The sequence below is a fragment of the Canis lupus genome, chromosome 24, assembly GCF_048164855.1.
Source record: "Canis lupus baileyi chromosome 24, mCanLup2.hap1, whole genome shotgun sequence".
In the NCBI taxonomy this organism is placed as follows: Eukaryota; Metazoa; Chordata; class Mammalia; order Carnivora; family Canidae; genus Canis; species Canis lupus.
Window position 1 is genome coordinate 30,954,821 of NC_132861.1, and position 23,525 is coordinate 30,978,345.

Consider the following 23,525-nt stretch of genomic DNA (forward strand, 5'->3'; position numbering starts at 1 on the left):
CATCAGTTGTGACTTTGGGCTGCACATCCTCCATGTGTACCTGCCAGCCTCACCTTTATGGTTGGCTGTATGCACAGACTTGAAGTTTCCAGCTTCCAGCTGGGTTTGATCAACAGGTGAGACCAGACTGGAGATTGAAGGGTAGGGGGAGAGAGACGTTGGGATAGCTCATCTCCTGGCCCTTCCTGTACCCCACAGTGTCTGAATGACTGCATTTTCCTGCTGAGAGCTACAGGGAGTGGGGGGGACAGCTATAGTTCTCCCTGGGTTCCAATAACGATCCCCCAGCATCCCAGAAGAGCTCCTTACCCCCTCATTGATTTCCCATCACCCGGTCTACACTGTAGATGTTTGACGCTCCTCAGTTACCCTGTCTGGGTGCACCATATGTTTCCCCGCCTAACTGACAGTTACACCTTAACATGCTTCATGCTAAATTGGAGATAAAAATGACACCAAGTGTGTCTAGGCTCTTCCGTTTTCCACGTGTCTCAATCCAGTGATCTGCAACCAGTAAGATCTGCATCACCTGGAATTTGTTAACAGTGTAAATCCTTCCTGAGTCAGAAACTGGAGGTGGAGACCAGCGAGCTGCCCCAAGGGTGCTGTTGACCGGGCGCTGGGAGGTTCTGAGCACCCTGCCCCCTCAGCCTGCTCATCCATTCACGCACTTGGATCTGGAGATGCAGTGCAATCAGGGTGTTTATGCTTATGTATTCTTGCCCGTCTTGTTTTATATAAAGCAGAGCCAGGTGCTTTTTGCCTCTGCTTCCCAAGAGAGGCAGCTCTGGTGGTGTGTCTGGAGTCTGGGCTTCTCGGTGACCTCACTTAAAAAACAGCCACCCAATGTATTAACCATTTGCTCAGTAGAAGTTTAATGGAGAAATATCTGTTTAAAACAATCAGTCAAAAAGAACAGCTCTTTTACAAACAAGTTATGGCAGTGACAAGTCAAAACCCCGGGCTTAATTTCCTGTTCCTTTGACCCACCCCTAGAAGAGGAGAGTGTGGAGTGAGGACGGATGGGGCCGTTTATATGTTAGCCAGAGGAATTACAAAAATACAATCTGATGTAGCAACAAGATTGTCATGAAACATGCCATGGGGGGGGGGGGGCGGGAAGGGACTGGGGGAGTGGGGAGAGAAAGACAACCAGACAGGGAGGTTCTCCACCCTGAGGGTGGAGACCTGAAGGCAGAGCTTGCCTCAGGGCCTTGGGAAGGAAGGAGTCCCGATTCCCAGCCGACAGGTCTGGGGCTGGAGACATGCTGTTTTGGGGATCACCTGGACACCTGGGGAGACAGAAATGATTAAAATGGCAAACACAGTAGTTTCTTTGACCTTTGAATGCTATTTGCCCTGGTGACTGAGCAATAGAAGGGAGGCAATGGAAAACTTATCAACTGAATAAAGAGCCCCTGAAGCAGCAAGTAGAGTTCCCTAACTTCCTCCATACACCTGCTTTTTTCTGGCCTCAAGTCTATTGACAGGATTCACAGAATAATGGCTGGGACTTGAAAGGCAGAGCTGAGGCCTGGAGCCCAGAAGCAGCTCTCTTATCCTTGATGTTTGGAATCCAAGTGTAGTAATTCATTTTTTGAGGCTAAATAGTATCCTCATTTATGGCTCTTTTATATTGCAAGTGCTCTTTACACCTGATTTCACCAATTCCTCACCACGAATGAATCTGCTCACTTTCCACTGTCTAGAAAGATCAAGGTGTGGGGCAGAAGAGAGTAGAATAGGAACAGGGAAAGGGATAGGAGGCAGATACCCTTTGCACGGATCTTTCTAGGACTGGACTTGCATCTCAATGTCCCTCCTTCTCGACATCATTACACCTTCTAAATAGGGTTCTTTAACCCATTTCAGTGTCAGGAGGCCTCACTTCCTCCAGCCTTCCAAGTGGTGGTTGGTATTGGGTATCTCAGAAGTCCAGAACAGCCCTGGCAACAGGATTCCCCACAATGGAGACATCTGAGGCATGTGTAGGGCTGGTTGGGGTGTGTGTGGGTGAGTGAAGACAGGGTCTCAGCTGCCTGGTGTGGACTCGTAAGTACATATCCATATTAGAACTCAGCCACCGTGAATGTGTGCAAAAAGGAACCAGAGAGATGGCTGCAGAAAGAGGAAGGAGAACAATCAATAATATACTCAAATGAGCTGGTTAACATTTCCAGTGGTTCTCTCAAGAACTTTACATCTTGAGCAAAGCAGCAGACAAGCTAGTTACCAAGTTATGTTTCAGTGCCTCTCAGCTGGAAGCTTAATAGAAAACTAGTAAATTCAATTGTCTGAATAGGGGCTCAAAAATTTTTTTTAAATAAATTGGTTTCTGCTAATGTGACTGATTTTATTTTTTATTTTCATTTTTTATTTTTAAAAAGATTTTTAAAAGTCATGAAAGACACACAGAGAGAGGCAGAGACATAGGCAGGCTCTCCGATGAGTAGGGAGCCCAATGCAGGACTCAATCCCAGGACCCGAGGATCACACCCTGAGCTGAAGGCAGACATTTAACCACTGAGCCACCCAGGTGCCCCTAATGTGACTGATTTTAAACTTTTTAGGAAAAGAAAATAGCTGTGGTTCAAAATTAGACAAGAGCCTCAGTGTCCCTTAAGAGCGACTTTAAGAAGAATAAATATCTAAGATTGGAAAGAATTCAATCCATGCCACTTTTGAAAGATATGCTGTGTTAGGTACTATGCAAATATGGCTTAGGAAGGAATAGGATCCTTGTTAAGGATCCAAAAGTATGACTTCAAAAACCGTGAGGGTTAATTCAGGGCCTTTAGAGATTAGTCATTCTGCTAAAATGCACATGGCAGCCTTCTCCTCACAATTTAATACTTACGTCTGTATTTGGTAATGCATCTTCTACAACCAGCTTACCTGCAAAGAGCTATGTGGGCTGCCCCCATGCTGAAGTGTGGGTGCCAAAGATTAACAGTTGTATTAATATACTTTGAAAATGAGGATTATTAATGATCTGGCTACCTTTGACATATAGAGAGCAAAATAAAACAGCACATGTAGACTTTTTTAATGCCCCTAAATCAGGGAAAAGCCTCACTTGGGTAATGTTCGGGGGAATGTTTATGACCAATTGATTAGTTCTTTCTATTAGGGTAAGTTTCTACTGTTAACGAAGAGGTATGAGGCTCTGCAGATAATCAGATTCCCATATATGAATTAAGGCACATATGTTTGATGAGTAGAATTTTCTTAGATTTTCAGAAAAATTCCACTGTGCTAGTTTTCTACTCCACTAGAAGTTCTGTACAGGGTGACGGACCAAGGAAAGTGGAATTTGTAATGACTGGGCAATAAATTAGAGGGTTTGATGTTTATTATCTGATATGTATTATAGTACATGTAGAAGCATTCCCTTGGGCATAAGATGGCCCAGATTCTCTAAGCCTTGCTCAGTGATGATGATGAAGTAGGTCTAGCTATGGGTTCCTAGATAGTCTCTGAGGAAAGGTGAACTGAATGGTTACTATGGCAACTGGATAGGTAGATTGGTCCACTTAACTGTCCCCATAGTAACTGAGCTCCTGGAGAGTGATAGAGGAATTAGTTATCTTAACAGGCTACTATTATCCCCATGGTAACCAATCTCTAAATGGCAGTGGTCAGCCCTAAGGAACAATCTGAGGAAAATGTTTGCTCCCTAGAGAAAGGATAGGTAGGAGGCAGAGAGGTGAATATACCTTCCCTGCCTCCCAGGAGCTGAATACCTTGGGGAGGTCTGGGATGTGTGTGTGTATGTATCTGGGGGCTAATGTGCTTCCAGGCCCAGGAGAAAGGCTAAGACAGTTGGGTATATAAGGTTTCCTTTTGCCCCCAGCTCATTCGTGCCCAACTCACTCATGGGTTGAAGTGGACGGTGCAGCTGGGAGGGGCTCCCCTTCCGGCTACACATTACCATTCTGATGCAAGGTGCGCCGGCGCTGACTGGACTGCATGCTCAGGACCAGGTACTGCCTCATAAACTCACTGAACCGCTTTTGGTTGGCCAACTTCCGGGCTGACTTCCGGGCCCCAGTGAAGCCTCCAAATCTCTTCTGCAGCTGCTTCTGCTCTATCTCTCCAGCCTCATCCATGCCTGGCTCGGTCCCTTCCTGGGCTTGGATTAGGCTCCTGATGCGAGGCATGCGCTTCAGCTGGATCTCAGAGGTACTTGGCTGGTGAAGGACAGTTGCCACGTGCTCTGGGGCAGCAGGGCTGAGCTGCCAGGAGCTCCTGGCCATGACCTTGGTGCATGGAGTCCAGAGAGGGCTGCTGAAGACCTTCCCTTCACACTCAAGGATGCACACCTGCAAAGATATAGGCAGCGTGGGGAGGGAGGGAGGGAGGAGAAGGATTGGGAATGTCCATTAGTCCAAGGTGATGACATAAAATCCTTCTATTGCATACAAAATCCACATTGGTACCAATGCAAGTGCTTCTGAAGCATCTCTTTTTTAGGTATCGTGTAGCAGTTTTACACATAATCACTCAGGTTTGTAGAATTTCAGAGTTGCAAAGACACAGAAAACTATCTGGCCAGAGAGGTGAGTTAATTTACCACAGGTATCACAGAAAGTCAGTGCGGAATGAATGCCCCAAACCACACTCAGAGCACTAGCTGAGTTTTTGAAGCCAATACGACTCACGACTCACCCATAAAAAAGAATCTTATTTTGTTCTCTTCCCAGGCTTGGGAGAGATCAGTTTGGTTTAAGAAGCTGGGGATGTCAAAGCATGTACTTAAATCTGCATGTTGAGATGAACCCTGGTGTGGTTCATTTTTCATCCCACATATACTCGTTCTCACTTACCTGTGTCTCAGTTATAGGAAATGAGGGTCAAGACCCTTTGGAATGTAGACAGGTTGGAGTCGGGTTTAGGTGGGGAAGAGGGGCCATCAGATACCATCCAGTAGACCTGCCAGGGCTCTGGGAACTTCTGCTGCTGCTCTGTCTCTCCAGGTGTCTTCCACTTCTAGTCTATACCAACACCCTGGTTGGTATAGGTTTCCATACCCTTCCTGACTTGTTCTGGCCTTGGCCATGCTTCCCACATTCCTATCTTTGTGCTTTTTGGAAGCATCTAACCTCCAACTTCTTTTACTATTTGCTGTCTTTGCTTCACCCCAAGTACTTCTCTGTGTTTCTGTCCTCCGCCAGATGAAAACCCCATTTCAACTTGACCTTGCCATCACAGTCACTGGGTAGCTGCGGAGCCCTTCATCAAACCTTGGAGCTCTTGCCTGGCTTACAGGGCATCAAGAGATACTGCTCTGTCTGGACAGCTGTGGGACATCAGAAGACTGGAGTGTGTGCCCAGTATCCCCTATCTGGGGAGCAAAAGCCTCCCCATAGTGTTCAGAGTGGCACAGATGTTAATGTAGGCAAGGTTTCCCACCGGATCCCTAAACAAGGATCCCTCCTTGTGCATGAAGCTAAATCACATACCTTATAGCCATCACACTGAACTTGAAAAAATGGCTCCTCCAGTCCCGCTTCTCTGCGACCCTTTGCCACTCTTGACCCTGACCCTCTTTTGTCTCTGCCAAGCTTCTCCAAGATGTGGTCTGTACTCATGCCTCCATTTCCGCATCTTCCATTTTTGCCTCATCTCCTTGAAATCTGCTTTCTGCCCTCTTCTTCCACTAATTGCCCTCTCGAGGACCACCAGTGAATTCCCAGTCACCAGATCCACTTGGGCCTCGTTGTCACAGACTATGCTGCATTTGGCAGCACAGGCCACACCCTCCTGAAAATTCTCTGACATTGCACTCACCTCTCAGACTCCTTCCTTCTGGGTTCCTAAGATTCTATCTTTAAGATTCTTCAAGATTCTTATCTCTCTTTACAATCTTCCCCTTGGTGACTGTTCATTTCTGAACATTTTGGTCATAACTTTCAGAGCATCCGAGGTCTATAGGTTCAGCGCCTGACATCCACTGAACTCCAGACACTTCTCTGATCCCTGTCTGGTATCACCATCAAAGTATCTAACTAGCACTTTAAATGCAAGTTGTTAAGAATTCCCTTCTGGGGCAGAGACTGCCAGTTGCTCATTCCATACCCATCTTGCCGCTTCCTTCCTAACAGAACACTTGTCTTCTTCCAGAAGGCCACATGTATGTTTCTCAAACTCCTTTTTAGCCAGAGGTGGCCAATGACATAAAAATGGAAGTGACAAGGTGGGGCTCCTGGGAAAGTAGGAGGCTGACTCATCAGGGGAGAGCATCCTTTCTTCCTTCTTTTTCCCCGTCCTCCAGCCTCCTGCTGGAACTCAATTGGCTGGAACTCAATTGGCTATCTTGAAGACATGAAGTGACTCAGAGGATGGAAGCCATGTGGGAGTGGCACCCATATACGGATAAAGTAGAAAGAGAAGGAGCCTGGGACATTGGCGATGTGGTAAAGCTGCCATACCAGCCCTGGATTATCTACCTCCCAACTTCTTTATGAGGAATCAAATCGCTGTCTTATTTAAGCCATTGTTACTTTAGGTCTTTCTTACTAGCAGGTGATATACCTTCTCTACCTTAAGTCTGCTCTTCTGCTTGGTCTGGGTGGGAATCCAAATAATCTCAAAATTATTTATTTATTTATTTATTTATTTATTTATTTATTTATTTATTTATTTAATTTATTTTAGAGAGAGGGGTTGGGAGGGGCAGGGAGAGTGGGAGAGAAGCAGCCTTCCCATTGAGCACAGCGCCTGAAGCCGAGAGGACTTGATCCCATGACCCTGAGATCACGACCTGAACTGGTGATCAAGAGTCGGACGCTCAACCAAGTGAGCCATCCAGGTGCCCCTCAACACTTTTAAAAAGACAGAATTCAAAAGCCAGTTAAATTCCTGAGGAATAGAACCAGGGATTAAAATGCACTTTTATAAAGATCAGGTAATTGTGAAACCTACCTGGGTTTGGAAACTGCTAACATAGTCCATGTTCACATGTTATGATGAGGTTTAGTAATTAATGTGTCCAAAACTCCACTGTTAGACAAGATATTACCTGAACGAGAACCCAAGACTTTCAATCCAGGATGTCTCCTATTCAATGAGCCCTGTGTGCTTGCAATACAAATTGGTGTAAATTAATACAAGAGTAAGAATCTTGCGAGACTAAAAGGTAAAGTTCTGATGGGAAAATTGCTAATTTTTGCTGGGCCAGAGAGAAGAAAGAGACAGTAGCCAGTGGGAGTGCCACTTATCTTCTCTGATAAGATTTCCAAGGTGCACCTTTTGCCAGGCCCCCCTGCTAGCCATAGGTAGTGACGGTGGCCCCTGCTGATATACAAGTCGTGAGCATATCTTTTCCATTTAGATTTTCCTCAGAGATGCTGATAGAACTATTATCATTAGTGCCAACTCAGCTGAGATACAAAGAGAAGCCACTTTTTCACATCCACAGAGTCACTGGGTATGAATGAATGGGAGCTTCCATAGTGGGGGGAGGGTAGACTTTAACACAGTGGTAGCTACAAACCCAAGTGCTCTTTAAGAATGGCTACTGGTTAAGGGTGCTTGGGTGGCTCAGTTGGTTAAGCATCTGCCTTCAGCTCAGGTCATGATCCCAGGGCCCTGGGATTGAGTTCTGCATCAGAGTCCTTGCTCAGCTGGGAATCTGCTACTTCCTCTGCCTCTGTCCCTCCTCCCGGCTTGTGCTCACTCTTTCTCTCTCACATAAATTTAAAAAACAAATCTTAAAAAAAAAGAATTGCTACTGGTTTGTTAGAATGCAGATTCTTAGCCTATACTCCTAGAGATGCTGATTTAGTATGTCAAGGGTAGGGCCCAGAAATCTGCATTTTTAGCCAATGCCCCGGTGATTCTGAGGCTGGACTGTATTTGAGAAATCCTGCTTTGGATCTTGCTTTGAGGAGGAAGGTGTCATCATGGAATATAGTGGTCGGAGAAAGGGTTACTTGGGTCTTTATTTAGCTGTTCCTGAAATACTTTGAAGAAAACCAGGCACAACCAACTTGTAGTACATTCTTTTCAGATCATCATCCCATTGAGTTATTATTCTATAGCCGTGGGTATCTAGTGGGGAGCAATTTTGTCCCCAGGGAACATTTGGAAATGTCTGGAGCCATTTTTGGTTGTCACATGGTGGGTGGGGAAGGGGGGGATGCTACTGCTATCCAATGAGTAAGGCCGGGATGCTGGTAAACATCCTACAATGCACAGACAGCCCCCCACCCCCACCCCATGACAAAGAATTATCCAGTCTACAATATCCATAGCGGTGAGTGTGAGGTATCCTACTCTATAGGGTCAAGAGGAAAGCAGGAAAGCATGGCTAGTACTGGGAAAGCCAGAAGTGTAAAATTTTGGAGATAACATGGAGTTGGAGCAGACTTGGTCCGCTCCTTACAGAATAGAACCCCAAATGCTTGTTGAACAGTTCTACACCATCCATTTACAAGAACAGGTGGAGGTTATTAAACCTAGAGGCTATGAGATCTTCTGGGAGCCCCTGGGTCGCTAAACCCAGATGGTAATTAGATTAGGTGTCAATCGGAGAAAATGCAGTTCTATGATCAAACCAGATGCATAGGCTGTACAGAGACTCAACATACTGTTAGATGAATTGGATACTGACAAAATCATCTCAACCCTTGATTTAGGAGAAAGTTTTGGGCAAATGTGAGGAATCCAAATTTGCAACAGCATTTGTAGCACCAGATGGGCATATGAGCTTAATGCCTAACACTCTGGTCTAAGGGACCCACCAGCCTCTTTCCAGAGATTGGTTAATGGACTATTAAGTGGAGCTGGACACATTTTCACAGCCTATACCGATGACATTGCTATATTAAGCCAGAGTGTGGATGAGCATCTGGAAAGTCTCAGACTGGTGCCAAATTCATCTGTAAAGCTGGGTTTAGAGGGAAACTGAGCAAAGGGCCATCTGGATGTCTGGGATCAAACATTAGGGAAATAGGCACATGAGCCCATTGGAAGGAAAAGAAGAGGCTCACTGAGATTGTCAAGTTTCTGCCACTAAAGAATCAAATCACTTTTGACCAAAACATTTAGGAGCTATTTGCTTTAGTAAGTTATGCTAGAATATGAGGGCTAACATTAGTAGGGAAACATATAAATAGTGCAAGAGGAAAACATATTAGGAACTCTTACTGCAAATCAATCAGTAAGTTTTCATGTAATGAAGGTAGAAAGCACTAGAAGTTCATTTCTTTTGCTATTATTCAAGTTTCAGGAAGTTATAAATACATTTCCCCAGACCTTGAGGGTTGCCTTCTTCTTTGTCTCTAAAACAACTTGGTGAATCTAGTTTTTTTTTCTCTCTACATAAGCTTATGGGCTAAGTATCATTCATAATTAGGCAGAAGCCCAAGACATTGCAATGGGTTTGGGTGTGAGAGTCATTTACTGACCAAAACTACAGTCTTACACAAAGCCAGCCATCCTTGGACCATTGATCTAGAGTGAGAAATACAGAACTTCCTGATAAAGCCAAGGATTTAAAGTGTCCTGGGAATAGCTCAGAATTCCATAATTTAGTGGAGGGATTGGGAAGGTGATCCTTGCTGAAATATCTAAGTTCCCCCAGCTCCCATAATTCACAAAGTTGGGAAAGAGTTGCAAGATTTGGAAATGAGATGTGGTTGCCAACGTTCTAGGCATTTCATCAAACTTTAAAAAACAGGTGAAAAGTGAATAAAAACTAGGAATAAAACAACCAGGCAGTCAGGTTCTCTGAGGGTCAGCAGGCACTTTGAAGGATTTCTCTTTCACTGTGAAGGTCTAACTGGTTATATTCTAACTTGTTTCCAAGAAGTATCAACTGGTGTTGTCTGGATCCCAGATATTTAAATGCTAGGGTGGAATGGAAACATGTTCCAGATTCTTTACTGGCTTTGAAAGATGCCAATGTGAAAACTCTGCAGCATTTGCACTGGATGGACCCATTAGGAGCCTAGGGGTCTAGCTGTCTTACAATTTCCATGGAACATGTTCATGAAGTACTGCTCTCTGCCATGCTCTGTGCTACACGATGGGGATCCTCAACACAATCAGAAAAGGACCCTTACACGTTATGGTAAAACACTGGCAGACACAAGTACCTGTCAGAACACAAAGGAGCGAGGTTGTGGCTCTACAGGGGGCAGGTGGAGAATCAGCATAGTGTTCTCATAGGTGAAATTTATTTTTTTTTAATATTTTTTTTAATTTTTATTTATTTATGATAGTCACAGAGAGAGAAAGAGAGGCAGAGACACAGGCAGAGAGAAGCAGGCTCCATGCACCAGGAGCCCGACGTGGGAATCGATCCCGGGTCTCCAGGATCGCGCCCTGGGCCAAAGGCAGGCGCCAAACCGCTGCGCCACCCAGGGATCCCTCATAGGTGAAATTTAATCTGAGTTTTGAAGTAGGAGTATTGGATGAAGGAGGAGGGAGAAGGCACAGGATGGTGGGGCAAGTTCTTGAAGCCTTGGGAAGGCCAAGAAGGGAAAGCGGGATTTTTAAGGAACTGTAAAAAGTGATTGAGGTGAGGAGTGTACCCTGGGGAGACATCTGCAGCCTGGGGAGAGCTGCAGGCCTGGGATCCAGGATGTCATCTCAGAAGGAGAGAGTATAGGAAGAGGAGAAGCCCCCGATCTTGGTGATCACTTGTGTTTACAGAGTGGGGAGAGGAACAGGAACCCAAGAGGACATAGAGAGTCTGAATGGAGAAGAGAACCAGGCAAGTTTATCAGGAGAGGATAAGGAGGACCTACAAATTGGTCCTGGACCTTGCTCGATGTGATGCAGTACAAAGGGGGCGAAGGCACAAGTGTAGATTACTTCCTGAGTGTACAAATATCTGTTCAAGTCCTAATGCTTTTTTTTTTTTTTTTGAGTGGGAAATAATGGGTTACTTACCATGAAAGCTAGAGATTCCAGAATTGTGCATAACTTTCAGTCTTGTCTAGGCTACAAATTGAGAATTTAGCAGGATGGTGATTATCAGATTATCAGCTCATCACGGGTTTACAGGTAAACTACGTCGTCTGCTCTGTTTACTAAGATCAGGGGAAGGTGTTTTTTAGATAAACTTTAAACCTCTTTGTGCTGCACAACAAAGCTGTGGGCCTTCTATGTTTCAGCCAAACTCAGCTTTTTCAGGTCTTTAAATGACATTTCCCTCTGGGCAGAGGCATTTGCACATGTGCGCCTGGCCTCCCTCCACCATGGGGAACACTCTCCCTGCCTCTTCACTCCCACTTTTCAGGTCTCCTTAGATGCTTCTGATCTTCCAAAAGCCCGCTCTGTCTTTCTAGTCTAGTTTGGGGGCCACTGCTCTGGGCTTCCCTAGCACCCAATAATTAATCACTCCCTCTTGGAGGGATTGTGGGATCTTCTCTCCCACTGGTTGCAAACTCCATCCATCTGGTTACCTACCTTTGGATCCTTTGCCCAAGCCTTGGGCTCAGCATATAGTAAATGCTCAGAAAAACCACAACAGATCAATGAGAAGGATGGATAAACTTTGGATGGGTTACCTGGGGATGCTCTTCATGATGCAGTAGTTATTGCTGTTCAGAAAACAGGTGTGGGGATAGGTTGGTTTTTGGGTCTGTAGGGGCTGTGTCCACTCATGGTTAGTGAGCTAACCCAATATGAATATATATTCCATATTTGTACACTTGCCTTAAGGAGCACTAGTTACTTTTGGTTGATTTTTAAAGATTGAGGAGTTTGAGGGGTGCCTGGGTGGCTCAGTCGGTTAAGCAGCTGACTTCTGATTTCAGCTTAGGTCATGATCTCAGGGTTCTGGGATGGAGCCCTGCATCAGGCTCCATGCTCAGTGGGGAGACTGTTTCAGGATTCTCTCCTTCTCCCTCTGCCTCTCCCCCCATTCTCTCTCAAATAAATAAATAAATAAACCTTAAAAAGATAAAGGTTGAGGGGTTTGGAATATGACACCTTTTCAAAGAAGTTTGACTACAAAGAAAAAATAATTGAGTTATATTGGGCTTAATAGAGGAATACCATTCAGACTGCTATGAAAGCAGTTAAGAAAACAGTTTATTTAATGTAAAGAAATTTAATGCCAGATTTGCACCTCAAATTCAAAATTTAAAATATAAGGGAGCATTTAGGTATTTGTTGTAGAATTAACTTTATTTTTTTATTTATTTTTTTTTATAAATGGATTTTAGCTATCCTTTTTTAAAAATTTTTATTTATGATAGTCACAGAGAGAGAGAGAGAGGGGCAGAGACACAGGCAGAGGGAGAAGCAGGCTCCATGCACCGGGAGCCCGACGTGGGATTCGATTCTGGGTCTCCAGGATCGCGCCCTGGGCCAAAGGCAGACGCCAAACCGCTGCGCCACCCACGGATTCCCTGTAGGATTAACTTTAATACCAAAGATGGAGGGCAATGTACATGTTCAACAGGAGGACCATAGTTAAACAAATTATACTGTATTCATAGAAAGAAAGAACTTAAAATAATGTTAAATAACATGGGGAAATTATCCTGGTATAATATAACACCTGAAAAAACTAAAATTGTTTCTCTGACAGGTGGGATTAAGGGTAATTTTCTTTTTTTCAGACTTCTCTTAATTTGACAAATTCTCTAAGAGGAGTATGCATTATTTTAATAATGGGAATGAAATGGCGGCCCAGGCAGGCCTTTATCTGAATGTGAAAAAGTGGAAAGATGTCAGGGTTTGTACTTAGAAGATGTGAAGGCCCGTATTTGTTTCCTTTTTTTTTTTTTTAAGATTTTGTTGATTTATTCATGAGACACACACACACACACACACACACAGAGGCAGAGACATAGGCAGAGGGAGAAGCAGACTCCCCTCCCCACAGGGAGCCCAATGTGGGACTTGATCCCAGGACCCTGGGATCATGACCTGAGCCAAGGGCAGATGCTCAACCACTGAGCCACTCAGGTGTCTCCTGCATCTGTTTCCTACTGACCACGTGACACCAGATGAGTCACCTGACCTCTGGGTAAGGCCCTAAGTTTCTCCTTCTGGGTCTGGAGGGAAGAAGGAGGAGAAGGCAGGGATGCTCCAGGACCTACCTCAAGGTTGAAGCTGTCAAGAGCTGGGCGGAGCTTCTCTCTGCAGGTCAGACAGTCCTTTTGGCAGCTTCCAGACACGCTGGAGAAGAGGCTGAGCAGCAGGAGGTCACAAAGGAGGATTTTCATGGTGCAGGAGCAGGAAGTAGGGTGCTAAAATGCTAAAACACAAGGAAGAGTGAGGGGGCAATTACACCAGCCATTCTGTGGGGACCTCACACAGCGGATGCACTAGAGGTCACAGCACCAGAGCCTAAGATTCACCTCCAGGAGGGAGTGGGTTATCCAGGAAACAAGAGGCCTGCCTCCTGTCAGCCAGGTCTACCCTGCATGCCCGGGGTTGGGGGTCTGGGCTCCTAGGGAGAGCACCCTTGTGATTCTAGCCACCTAGCTGGTCTCAACAGGCAGGAGCACTTCCAGGGAGCTAAAGGCCTCACTTAGTCGCTTACCCATGTGTGACCGTAAGATGATCTTGCCAAACTTCAGTTTTCACAGCTACAAAAGGGGTATAGTGGTACCTGTCTTGTCACAGGGCTGATGCAAAGAGATGAGATCCATAAGGGGAGTTTTGCACACGGCCTTGCAAGAGTGAGATTCATGAATGACTCATGGACTTTGTCTTGTCCTCCCTAGCCTTCCCTGTCTCAGCCAGGAATACCTGAGTCCCGGAATTTGCTCTTCCAGGAAGCCTCCACCAGGCTCCTTGTCTGCTTCCCGCACTAGGTGTGAGCTGGCTTCCTGAACACAGGGCCTATATGTTCACTGTGTTTAGTCCACACAAAACACAGGACCAGGTATGTGGAGTGGAGTGATTGAAAAATGAACAGAGACACGAAGATAATAGCTCCAGCTATTAGTTAGGTCAGCCGTTTATATTCTTTATGTAGGATTGCCTAAAAGGTGTGCAGTTTTTCCTGCTGCTCTTTAAATTTATCCGGCAATCAAGCCCCTGAATCAAAATGCTGTTTCCTTGGACTGCATCATTTTAAGTCCCTGTAGAAACATCTTTACTTGGAGAATTAAATGGAATAGGGAACAAGGGAAATTTCTGGCAATGTTGGGAAAGTTCTTGGCTGAGGTATAGGTCGCAGGGGTGTATACACTTGCTGAAACCCTGGGAATTGTACATTTAAATCCTGTGCATTTCACCGTACATAAATTTTAACTTCAACAAAGAGTCCAGTGTAGAAAAACAAAAATTATTGCTTTCTCATCAGACTATACTGAGAAAACGTATAAGCCTTGCTCTTCAAATGCGGTCTTCAGACCAATATTGGCATCATCTGGGATCTTTTTAGAAGTGCAAGATGTCAGGCCCTAAGCCAGAGCTACTGAATTTGGATCTACTTTTTAAGCAAGATTCTCAGGTGATCCAGACACATGCTAAAGTCTGAGAAGCCCTGCTAGAAGATGGATCTGGAATGAAGCAAGTCAATAAGAGAAGGAAGGGGATCCTGCAATTGAATTCACCCAATGGCCACATTGGGAGACTTTCCCAGTTCTTCTCCCGTGTCATCCAAGCATCTTATACTAAGAGGATGTCCACTAAAAGATGCTTAATCAGTGCTTGCTAAGTCAATGAGGTGATATATGAGATGGGTTTTGAATGAGTAATGGTTTGCCAAGAGGACACAGAAGAGGGCATCTGAGAGGCTCAGGAAACAGCCTTTGGAAAGACATGGAGGAGTTGGGACCACAGCCTGTGAGAGGTACCAAGGCCACTTGCCCACATTCCCTATGGGAAGCTCCCTGGAACTGGGTCTTGCTTGCCATCCAAAGGGTTTAAGCTTTACTCAACAGGTGATGGGGTGTCCAGGGCTAATGAACAATGAACAGAAACACCAGTACAAAGAAACATATTATATGCATTTTTTCTTCTCTATCCCAAAGGCCAGTGCCTTAGTTGAGACTTACTGCCTTGGCTATTGTGATGACCTCCTAATTAGTCCACCTAATGATCTGGCTGCCCACCAAGCCATCTCCAAATCTGATGACATTACTTCATACTTAAAATGGATCTGTAACCCCAGTGGGACTTCGTACTGCTCCTGCCCACTTTTTCTAGCTTTGTCTCTTGTTGTTCACAGTGACATCTCTTCTGGTCGTAGGGAATCATGCAGTTCCCATTTCTATCCTGTCCTCAATGCCTTTGAATCTTGGCACATGCTCTTCCTTCTGTCCAGAATACCTGTCCCCAATTTATACTTCCTACGCACCTCAAAAATTATCCCCTCTGGGAAGTCATCTCCAAACCATGGTCTGAGTTAGATGAAACTCCTCTGTTTCTATGCCATCGTGAAGCAGCACATCACAGTGGGAAAGGAAGAGAGCCTCGGGGGCCTGTCAAACAGATATGACAGACCTGGGTCACAGAGCTCTGATTTGCATTTTCTCATCCGCTCATCACTACAGAATGACTAGGTTCAGATCCTATATCTGAAACTCAACTTCTCAGTTTCTCATCTGTAAAAATTGGACAATAATAGTGCCTATCTCATAGGGCGATGAATGTGGTAACGTTTCTAAGAAGTTAAAATGGCACCTGGCACATAACCAGTGCTATAAAAAAGCTTATAAAAGAAAAAAGCCAGCGCATAGCCTTCGCTTTATAATGCTATCATCATCTCTCACATGGCACTTATGACATTGTACTGTAAGCTTGGATTTCTATGGCTACTTGTCCCACTGGGCTGTGACTTCCTGAAGGGCTGAGACCATGTTATATGGTTCTCTGTATTTCTGGCCCCAAGCACAGAGTGAGGAGGCACTTAAGAGGTGCTCAGAATGTTTGATAAGAGGCAGAAGAGTATCTCTGGAGCATTATTCCTTCTTTTTAGCTAATGTAGAGTTGAAGAGCATCTAGGAGCATCTGCCTCACTGGGGTCTGAGAAGCTAATGGCACAGGAGCCACTTCTGGACTGTGTAACTGACAGCATGTCTGTTAGCTAATTGTTCAGTTCATGGGGGCAAGAGTGGGAATGGTGTCACTCCAGAGCAAGGCAAGACACCATCCTAAGCTGTAGCCCCATGCCTGCTCTGCTATGGTTGCAAAAGGCTGGGAGGCGTGGCTGGAATAGTGTCACGTGCTAAGTCTGCAGGTTAAATACGTGTTGGTGCACAAGCTATGGAAGCTCATCACACCGGTTCTTTTGAAGAGAAAATGTGTCCTTGAGTTCCAAACAGCCACCCCATAAGCACATGTCAAATTGAGGACTGCTCGAATATGCCTTTGTTTATTCTGAGACTTGCCTTTACATTTATTATTTTCTTAAATTTTAGTCCTTCTAGGGGCACCTCGGTGGCTCAGTGGTTGAGCAACTGCCTTCCCTTCAGGTCGTGATCCCTGGGTCCTGGGATCAAGTCCCACCTTGCGCTCCCCGCAGAAAACCTGATTCTCTATCTACCTATATGTCTGTCTCTCTCTCTCTGTGTCTCTAATGAATGAATAAATGAAATCTTTAAAAAATTAATACATTTTCGTCCTAGTTGGGAGACGTTTTTGTAGAATTTGTCCAGAACGGCATGGCTGTGCCCTCTATGGCCACATGGTGGCAGTAGCTGTATGTCACCAAGGAAAGAGAAGGCCCGGCGGAGAGGGACGGGATCCTTCCTAATACACAACTGCCATACATAACGTTTGCATAGGCTGAGCTGATAAGTTGTGACAGATGTTAATGAAATGCTCTCCGGCTGAGGTTTTTCATGAACCTCATTAACTGTCGCTACTTGCACATTCAGGAAATGCCCGGTGGATTGATTGATGTTTGTTATCTCAAATTCTGGGTAAATGGGTTTTTAGGATGAGGTGAAGAAAGAAGATGAGCTCCTGGGACATTTAGCATGGAAAATGTATTTGATAGCCTTGCCGCATGTAAAATGTGAGCCGTCCTTGGTTTGGCACTTGGCAAATCTTATCATATGCACTTGGCATTAGCTTGCCCCCACCTCCCTGCTCCCCTCTGGGGTGGCCCACCATACACCTCTCTTACAGGCTCCAGCCTCCCTACCCTCTGTGTCCTACTCCTCGCTCTGAACAAGTAACTCCACCTATTATTTAAAACCCATAAAAAAAAAAAATCCAAACACGAAGCTATTTATTCTTTGCAATTCCAAGAGTCCTTAAAATAGGACCGACGCAGGTCTATCTCAAAGGTAGTGATATCTTAATGAGACCAAAATAAGTGAAAGCTCAAAATAAATCTAATTATCCTTACAGAGGGGACCATATTTTATACTTTTTGGTACTCCTCACAACACCTAGCATCATTGTGTTCTAGGTTAAGTCAGATTTTGAACTGTACTGAAAAATCAATACTTTCATTTTTAAGAAATCTTAGCAACATCGCTATGCTTTGTCCTGTAGCTCTGTGTATAAGTTAATGTCATGTAAGTGAAGGTGAGTAATTAGTTAATTCATGGATTTTATTTATTTATTTATTTATTTATTTATTTATTTATTTTCATGGATTATATTTATAAGTTTTATACTTTGTGTGATCTGGGGTGAGCTACTTTACCTGAGAGTGTTTGTCTTCTTCACTGCAAAAATGGGATCATGACAGGTGGTGGTTTTTGTTTATTGCAAGAATACTGACCCTCAGTAAATAAAACTGCCTGGAATATGTTTGAATTTTACCTGGCTTGTATTTCACTTGGTGAACCAAGCTTGGTTAACACTTCCGTGTGATGATGCTATCATCTGGACATCTCTTATTGAATAAAGGAATGTTTAATTACCTCTTATTTCAGTAATGACACCTTATAAATATAATTGTGCCTCGTTGTTTATGAAGATAAAATACCACTGTGTTTTAGTCTTAATCTATTTGCATGTAATCTTGCTTCCCAGGGCAATATAATTAGGTGCTTATCTGTTTGGAGGATTACGTATGAAGCTAAAAGTTAATTGAGTTTTGTCTTATGACCTATGAGAAAGGCTGTAATTTTGGTGCTTTTAGTGGAGAAGGGGAGGGGCAGCCTTTCTGTGAGAGCCACATACTTCTCTGTTCTTTTCATCAGCCACGTGTGTAGATATTCTTCTTTAGAGCTGACAAAATATTTTTATATTCATATACGACCCTATAACCAAGGGTTAATAATATGTCTCTTTTTGAGAAGAATGTAAGTTCATAGGGGTTAAGCAACTTGCCTAAGATCATCCAGCTTATAAATAGCAGAGCCAGGACTTAAACTCAGATGTTTTGACGTCAAACTGTGTGTTCTGGGAAACTGTAAACTCTATATACTGCTTCTGCTTCAGAAGGGTTGGCCAATTCTGGTGGAATCTCACTGGGCCAGTCTCTATTTGTATTTGACAGTAATCACATTACCGCTATACTTAGAATACGATGTGCCAGGCGCTGTGTTAATCGATTTGTAAGCATTCATCCTATGGGGTAAGTGGTATTATCCCCATTTTACCATTGAGAAGACTGAGACTTGAAGGGAGTGCCAGAGGTGAGCCTCAGGCCCAGCTGATTTCCAGGCTCCTGCACTCACTAGGCCACTCAGTGATCTCAGCAGCTGTCTCTGGGTAGGTGAATTCATTCTAAGGATTACCCCCTGCCCTTTTATTAAGATTTTATTTATTTATTCATGAGAGGCAGAGACATAGGCAGAGGGAGAAGCAGGCTCCCCCTGGGACTTGATTCCAGGACCTGAACCACTGAGCCACCAAGGTGTCCCTAAGAACTCCCTTTTATCCCGACTCTGGGCTTCCCCTCTCTGATTGCAATGTCCTTATTGTTGTCTCTCTTTCATAGAGAAATTTTTCATTGCCCACAGGCATGGGGGTTTGTCTTCTGCATGCCTCACTCTTTGACCCCTTGTAGGCAGAGGACTCCTCCACTGGATTTTGCTTGTTCACCAGCTGTTACTAAGAGAGCCTCCTTTAGTGGCTTATCGTCCTCTCACCAATATGCTCATGTTCAAAAAGGTCCTTCTTCTGCTCTAAATTTCCACCTGGAAGGAGGAAATGAGCAGAGAGGAGGTGGAGGGCAAAGCAGGTCCCCCACCCCAGCGTGCCTGGTGCTGGTGAACAATGAATGAGCAAGAGCCCTGTGCTTAGAAACGAGAGTCCTGGATTCCAGCCTTGGCTCTCTTGTTACCTGTGGGATCTGGAGCAAATCTCTTTCTTTCTCTGGGCCTCAGTTTCTCCTTCTCCAGAAAGAGTCAGTTAGGTTAGATGGTTAATATTTTTTATTTTATAAGTGGCCATATATTTGGGCTCTTCTAATAAGGAGAAGCAAGAAGGAAGGAGGGAAGGACGAGGGAAGATGAGGGTTTCATGAGGAAGCAGCTTCAGGGCAGCACAGAACAGAGGCCGAACAGCCCAGCTCCAGCTCAGGAGAGGGCTGGGAGGGGGCGACAGACATATTCCCTGTCAGGGCTGCCAGGAAGTTGGAAAGGTATCACTCTGAACTTTGATTTTCCAGATTCTGACCCATAGTTCCACAGATGCTGTCAAAATAAGTGGATTTTTAAAAGCTTTCATTTACTTTTATATTAAAATTACCTAATGTTCTTTCAAAAAGATTAGAAAGTACATGTAAGCAAAAGGGCTATGAATCTAGACCAATAACCTTCAAACTTCTTTAGTTTTTTTTTTTTTCCAAACTTCTTTAGTTTTATATCTCCAGCAATCAAACCGTTTTAAGCAGACATTCCCAATTGACCTATAAGCTAGGTACATTATAAAGCCCACTAAAGGGCAAATTAAGAAAGATAATATAAAAAGCAAGACTTCAGTTTCCCAAAGCCCAGTGGATTGTGGGGCACACACCCCTTTTGGAGACCACTGGCCTAAACTCATTGCCGTTCAGCTACATTGATGTGAGTTGCTACGAAGCCGAGGACATTCTGACAGTCTTCTCTGGCACAAAGCACTACGGGATCCTATCAGAATGTCAAACACGTTTCTTGGCTGGATGAATGAAATGATGAATGGGGATGGGGGGTGGAGAGAGAGCACAGGCCCAGTGTGGGAAGAGGAGAGCTTGGCTGTACGGTGATTCACTGACATTTTCACCAAGACTTAGACTTCTTGGAAGCAAGCTTTACACTTCGCCTGCCAAGCCAGGCCCTTCAGAGCTGGCAACACTTGTTTCTGCAATGCTGAGGGAGCAGCTAATATTTGAAAGTCAAGACTGAATGTGATTGTAGCTGGTCTAGGGAGATGCCCAGAAAATTGGCTTGCCCCTCAAATTGACATGCCCCAAATCTCAAGGTTTGTGGCCAGTAGGAAACCTTCATGTTAGGTACTGGGAGAACCTACAGGCATTTAAATAAAAGCGTTTAGAAAATCCAGTTTGCGTAATGAGTTGTCAGCCATAGAAGCCACTGCAAGATGCTGTCACAAGGACTCCTGTTTTCTGAGAAGGGCCCATCCCCTTCCTAGGATGTCTGATGAGTAGCTCCACCCAGACAAGGGAAGGGTAGATTGCAAAGTTTCCATCTCAGGCTTCAGGAGCTGTGGGTCCATGGGGTGGGGCTCCCTGAGCTCTGTTGATAAAAGCATAGAACACTCACCCTAAACCTCACATCTCTACTGTGTGTGTGTGTGGGGGGGGAGCGTGTGTTAGCATGAAACAAGCATGTAGACAAGCTTAGCTCACTTCTGGGCAATGAGGATTTCAATAAAGGTTAATTCCCTTGCCCTCCTTTTGGGCTTTGTCCTGGGAGCCACCTCCCTCTCCGAAGCCCTCCACCCATCCCAATCCTACCTCCTTGCCCGCTCAGTCTGAATCCCTGGAATCTCTGGAGCAAGTGCTCCTTCTTCCAAATTCCTCCAGCACTTGCTGTGTGGACCACACAATTTAGGACTTAATTACCCCCAGCCTTGCATCTGTTCTTTAATTGTTTCACTGTGTTTGCATTGTCCTACCCCCACCCCCATTAGTTGGCGAGCCCCCCTGACCCCAGAGGGTGGTGTGCAGAAGCTGGGAAGGCTGGGCTTGGTCCTCACAGGGCCTGGTCCAGTTCAGTCCCTAACACGGTATTTAGCTGAGCTCTCAGCTTCAGTTTCGCAACGTGGAGACGATGACACCAGCTCACGGGGCTGTTGCTGGGGACAATGGGTGTGAAATCGTGAAGATGTAAATCGTTGTGCGAACATAAAGGACTGTTATTATCACCTCTGTTGGATCCACCAGAGCCCCCACATGCCTCCCCTGCCTGATGGAGTGTAGATGATAAATACCTGATTGATGGAATACAGAATGGCTTTGTGACAGCTCCCGTCACAGGCTCCAGAGAGCACGGGGTAGAGCCTAATCCTGCAATTACTCCCTTCATTGACAATGCAAAATCTCCTGCATTCTCTAAATCCCCCGAGTACCCTCAGCCCTCAGCTGATAAAGCAGAGGCTGCTGCCTCGTGGAGAACAGAACAGCACCCCCCAGCAACCCGGGGCTGGACCGCACACAGTGCCCTCGACGGGGCAGCACACATGGCCTAGGGAAGGAAGCTGCTCCTTTTACTGACGTGGTGGGTAAGGACAGTCTTTCCAGGCACCCTCGCCCACAGAGGACTCCGCAAGCCCAAAGGAACACTAATCCTTCCTGTTAAAGGTATCGCAGCATCAGTGGAAGTGTATTGAATATTTCCCTGCCTCACTTTGTAAATGTGAAAAAGGAGTGTGCGTGCAGCAGCCACCCACAGGCAATGAGAAAGAACAGCAATTTCTTTGGGAGGTTTTGATAAGAAGCCAGGCAGTTACTTTCCCCCATCTATGTTGAGAACTCTGGTTTAGGCTTGCTGGCAAATGCCATGCAAAGCTCATCTTTTGTGAGTCTGCCGAACAATGTTATTGGTTATAATTGGGGCAATTATGGGCTGCTCGAGGAAGCGAAACACAGATGTTTAAGCCCGGGATCAGGGTATTCAAGTCCAAGCAGCTTGCTTTAAATAGTCCATTTCCCGAATCATCCTGCTTTACTTGAAATTCCCCCAGAACTTACCCATGTTCAGAGTGAGATGGGGGGAGGAGGGGATGGATAATAAAGGGAGGGGAAACGACACATGCAGAAAGTGACAGAGAGAGAGAGAGAGAGAGAGAGAGAGAGGGAGAGAGATGGATGCACAAAGGAGACAGAAAAGGAGGCTGAGAAAGAGCGAGAGTTTGGATGACTTCTGAACGTCATATTCAGCAGGACCTAGCAGAGACCTTTAAGTGGGAGAGATGGGCAGGAGGAGAAACATGCAGAGGAAGAGAAGAAACCCCCAGATAATTCAGGGGCTGGGAGCCCAAGGTCAGCCCTGCAGAAATCTACGTGGGTTTCGCACACCGTGGCCGCGATCAGCACCGGTCGAGCATAACGCCCCGGGTCCCACGTCATTACTGGCAATTTCTATTCAGTGCATCAGGGAGAAGGGTTCCCTCAGGACGGAGAAACCCAAATCCAAATCAAGTTCAGAGGTATGTTGAAAACCAGCCCGAACACACTCGGAGGGAAGGAAAGAAAGGAAGTCAGCCACAGAGAGAAATCATTCACCAGGGTGCCCCGAAAGGCCAGCCCCCTGCCCCGGTGCCTGCTCCCCCGCTAATCTCACGCCTGCATCCACCTCTTCTCAACAGAGAACAACGACATAGTGGGGGCCGCATCTGGGGAATCAAAACTTTTTCTCATTTCCAAGTTCAGCTCTTTCTTCTTCTGCAGCTCTCTTCAGGATGAAAACCTCAGCCCTCGCCTCCCACCCCCTATGTGAGCACTGAAAGTAAGATGAATGGAGAAATAATTTTGCAGGAGGCCAACAGCATCCACCCTGGACAAAGGAGACAGGGTGAGGGGAGAGCCCCTGGCTGCTGTGTTCCTTCCCCGGCCTCTCAGCTGTGCATCCGGGGCTGGGGTTCGCATGCAGTTGCCTACCTGAGAGCTGTCAGTAGCCCGGCTCCCTCGGATGTGAGGCTCAGTCCGCCGTACCAGCCACACCAGCATATATATAGCCTCCCCCCACCCCCCCACGCACAGCCCTCCCCTTCCCTGCCCACCTCGATGACACATACACACGCTGACCCCCTTCATCAAGCGAACAGCAGAACCTACAATCCTCCCTGGCTGCTCCCCGCCCCCCTGGCTCTGAGCTCAGACCTGTGACACCCTAACCGCCCCCCCATCCATCCATTCTCGAGCCTGCTTTACCTGGACTCTGTTCAGCCAGGATCCCACAGCTGCCTTCTCTTTGCTTCCAGAGGCACGGTGAGCACTGATGGGGAGCTCTGGGAGGAGAAAAAGACTCCTGGTGACAGCAACGAAGCAGACCCCAATCCCCGAGTCTCCTTGAACAACCTCTTTTTTTTTTGCCTGAAGAGTAAGGAAGAGGAAGCGGGCAGAAGGAGGGGAATCTCACGCCAAGCTCCCACCGGCACAGAGAAGCCCAGAGCCGAGCTAAAGCCAAGCCCCCGCTCTTGTCACTGCCCCACAGGCAGCAACAGCTAGGCCACTCAAGAGAGTGGCTCTGACCTGCCAC

The 23,525-nt window shown here is 45.7% G+C and overlaps 1 protein-coding gene across 4 annotated transcripts; it reads right to left on the reverse strand.

The window, feature by feature from the left end:
• Positions 1-851: 851 nt before the first annotated feature.
• PNOC (prepronociceptin) lies at positions 852-23,341 on the reverse strand. 4 transcript variants are annotated; one of them, XM_072797138.1, is made up of 4 exons: positions 23,198-23,341; positions 13,062-13,219; positions 3,932-4,322; positions 852-1,292 (listed from the first exon to the last, which is right to left on the reverse strand). In XM_072797138.1, the coding sequence occupies exons 2-4, from the start codon at positions 13,185-13,187 to the stop codon at positions 1,207-1,209; spliced, it is 603 nt and encodes a 200-aa protein (XP_072653239.1). In that variant the 5' UTR covers positions 13,188-13,219; positions 23,198-23,341; the 3' UTR covers positions 852-1,206. The 4 variants fall into 4 exon arrangements, with proteins under 4 accessions (XP_072653239.1, XP_072653240.1, XP_072653238.1 ...); XM_072797139.1 differs by lacking the exon at positions 23,198-23,341 and adding an exon at positions 22,925-23,027 and having other exon boundaries at positions 4,004-4,322; XM_072797137.1 differs by lacking the exon at positions 23,198-23,341 and adding an exon at positions 22,925-23,027.
• Between the last annotated feature and the right edge of the window lie 184 nt (positions 23,342-23,525).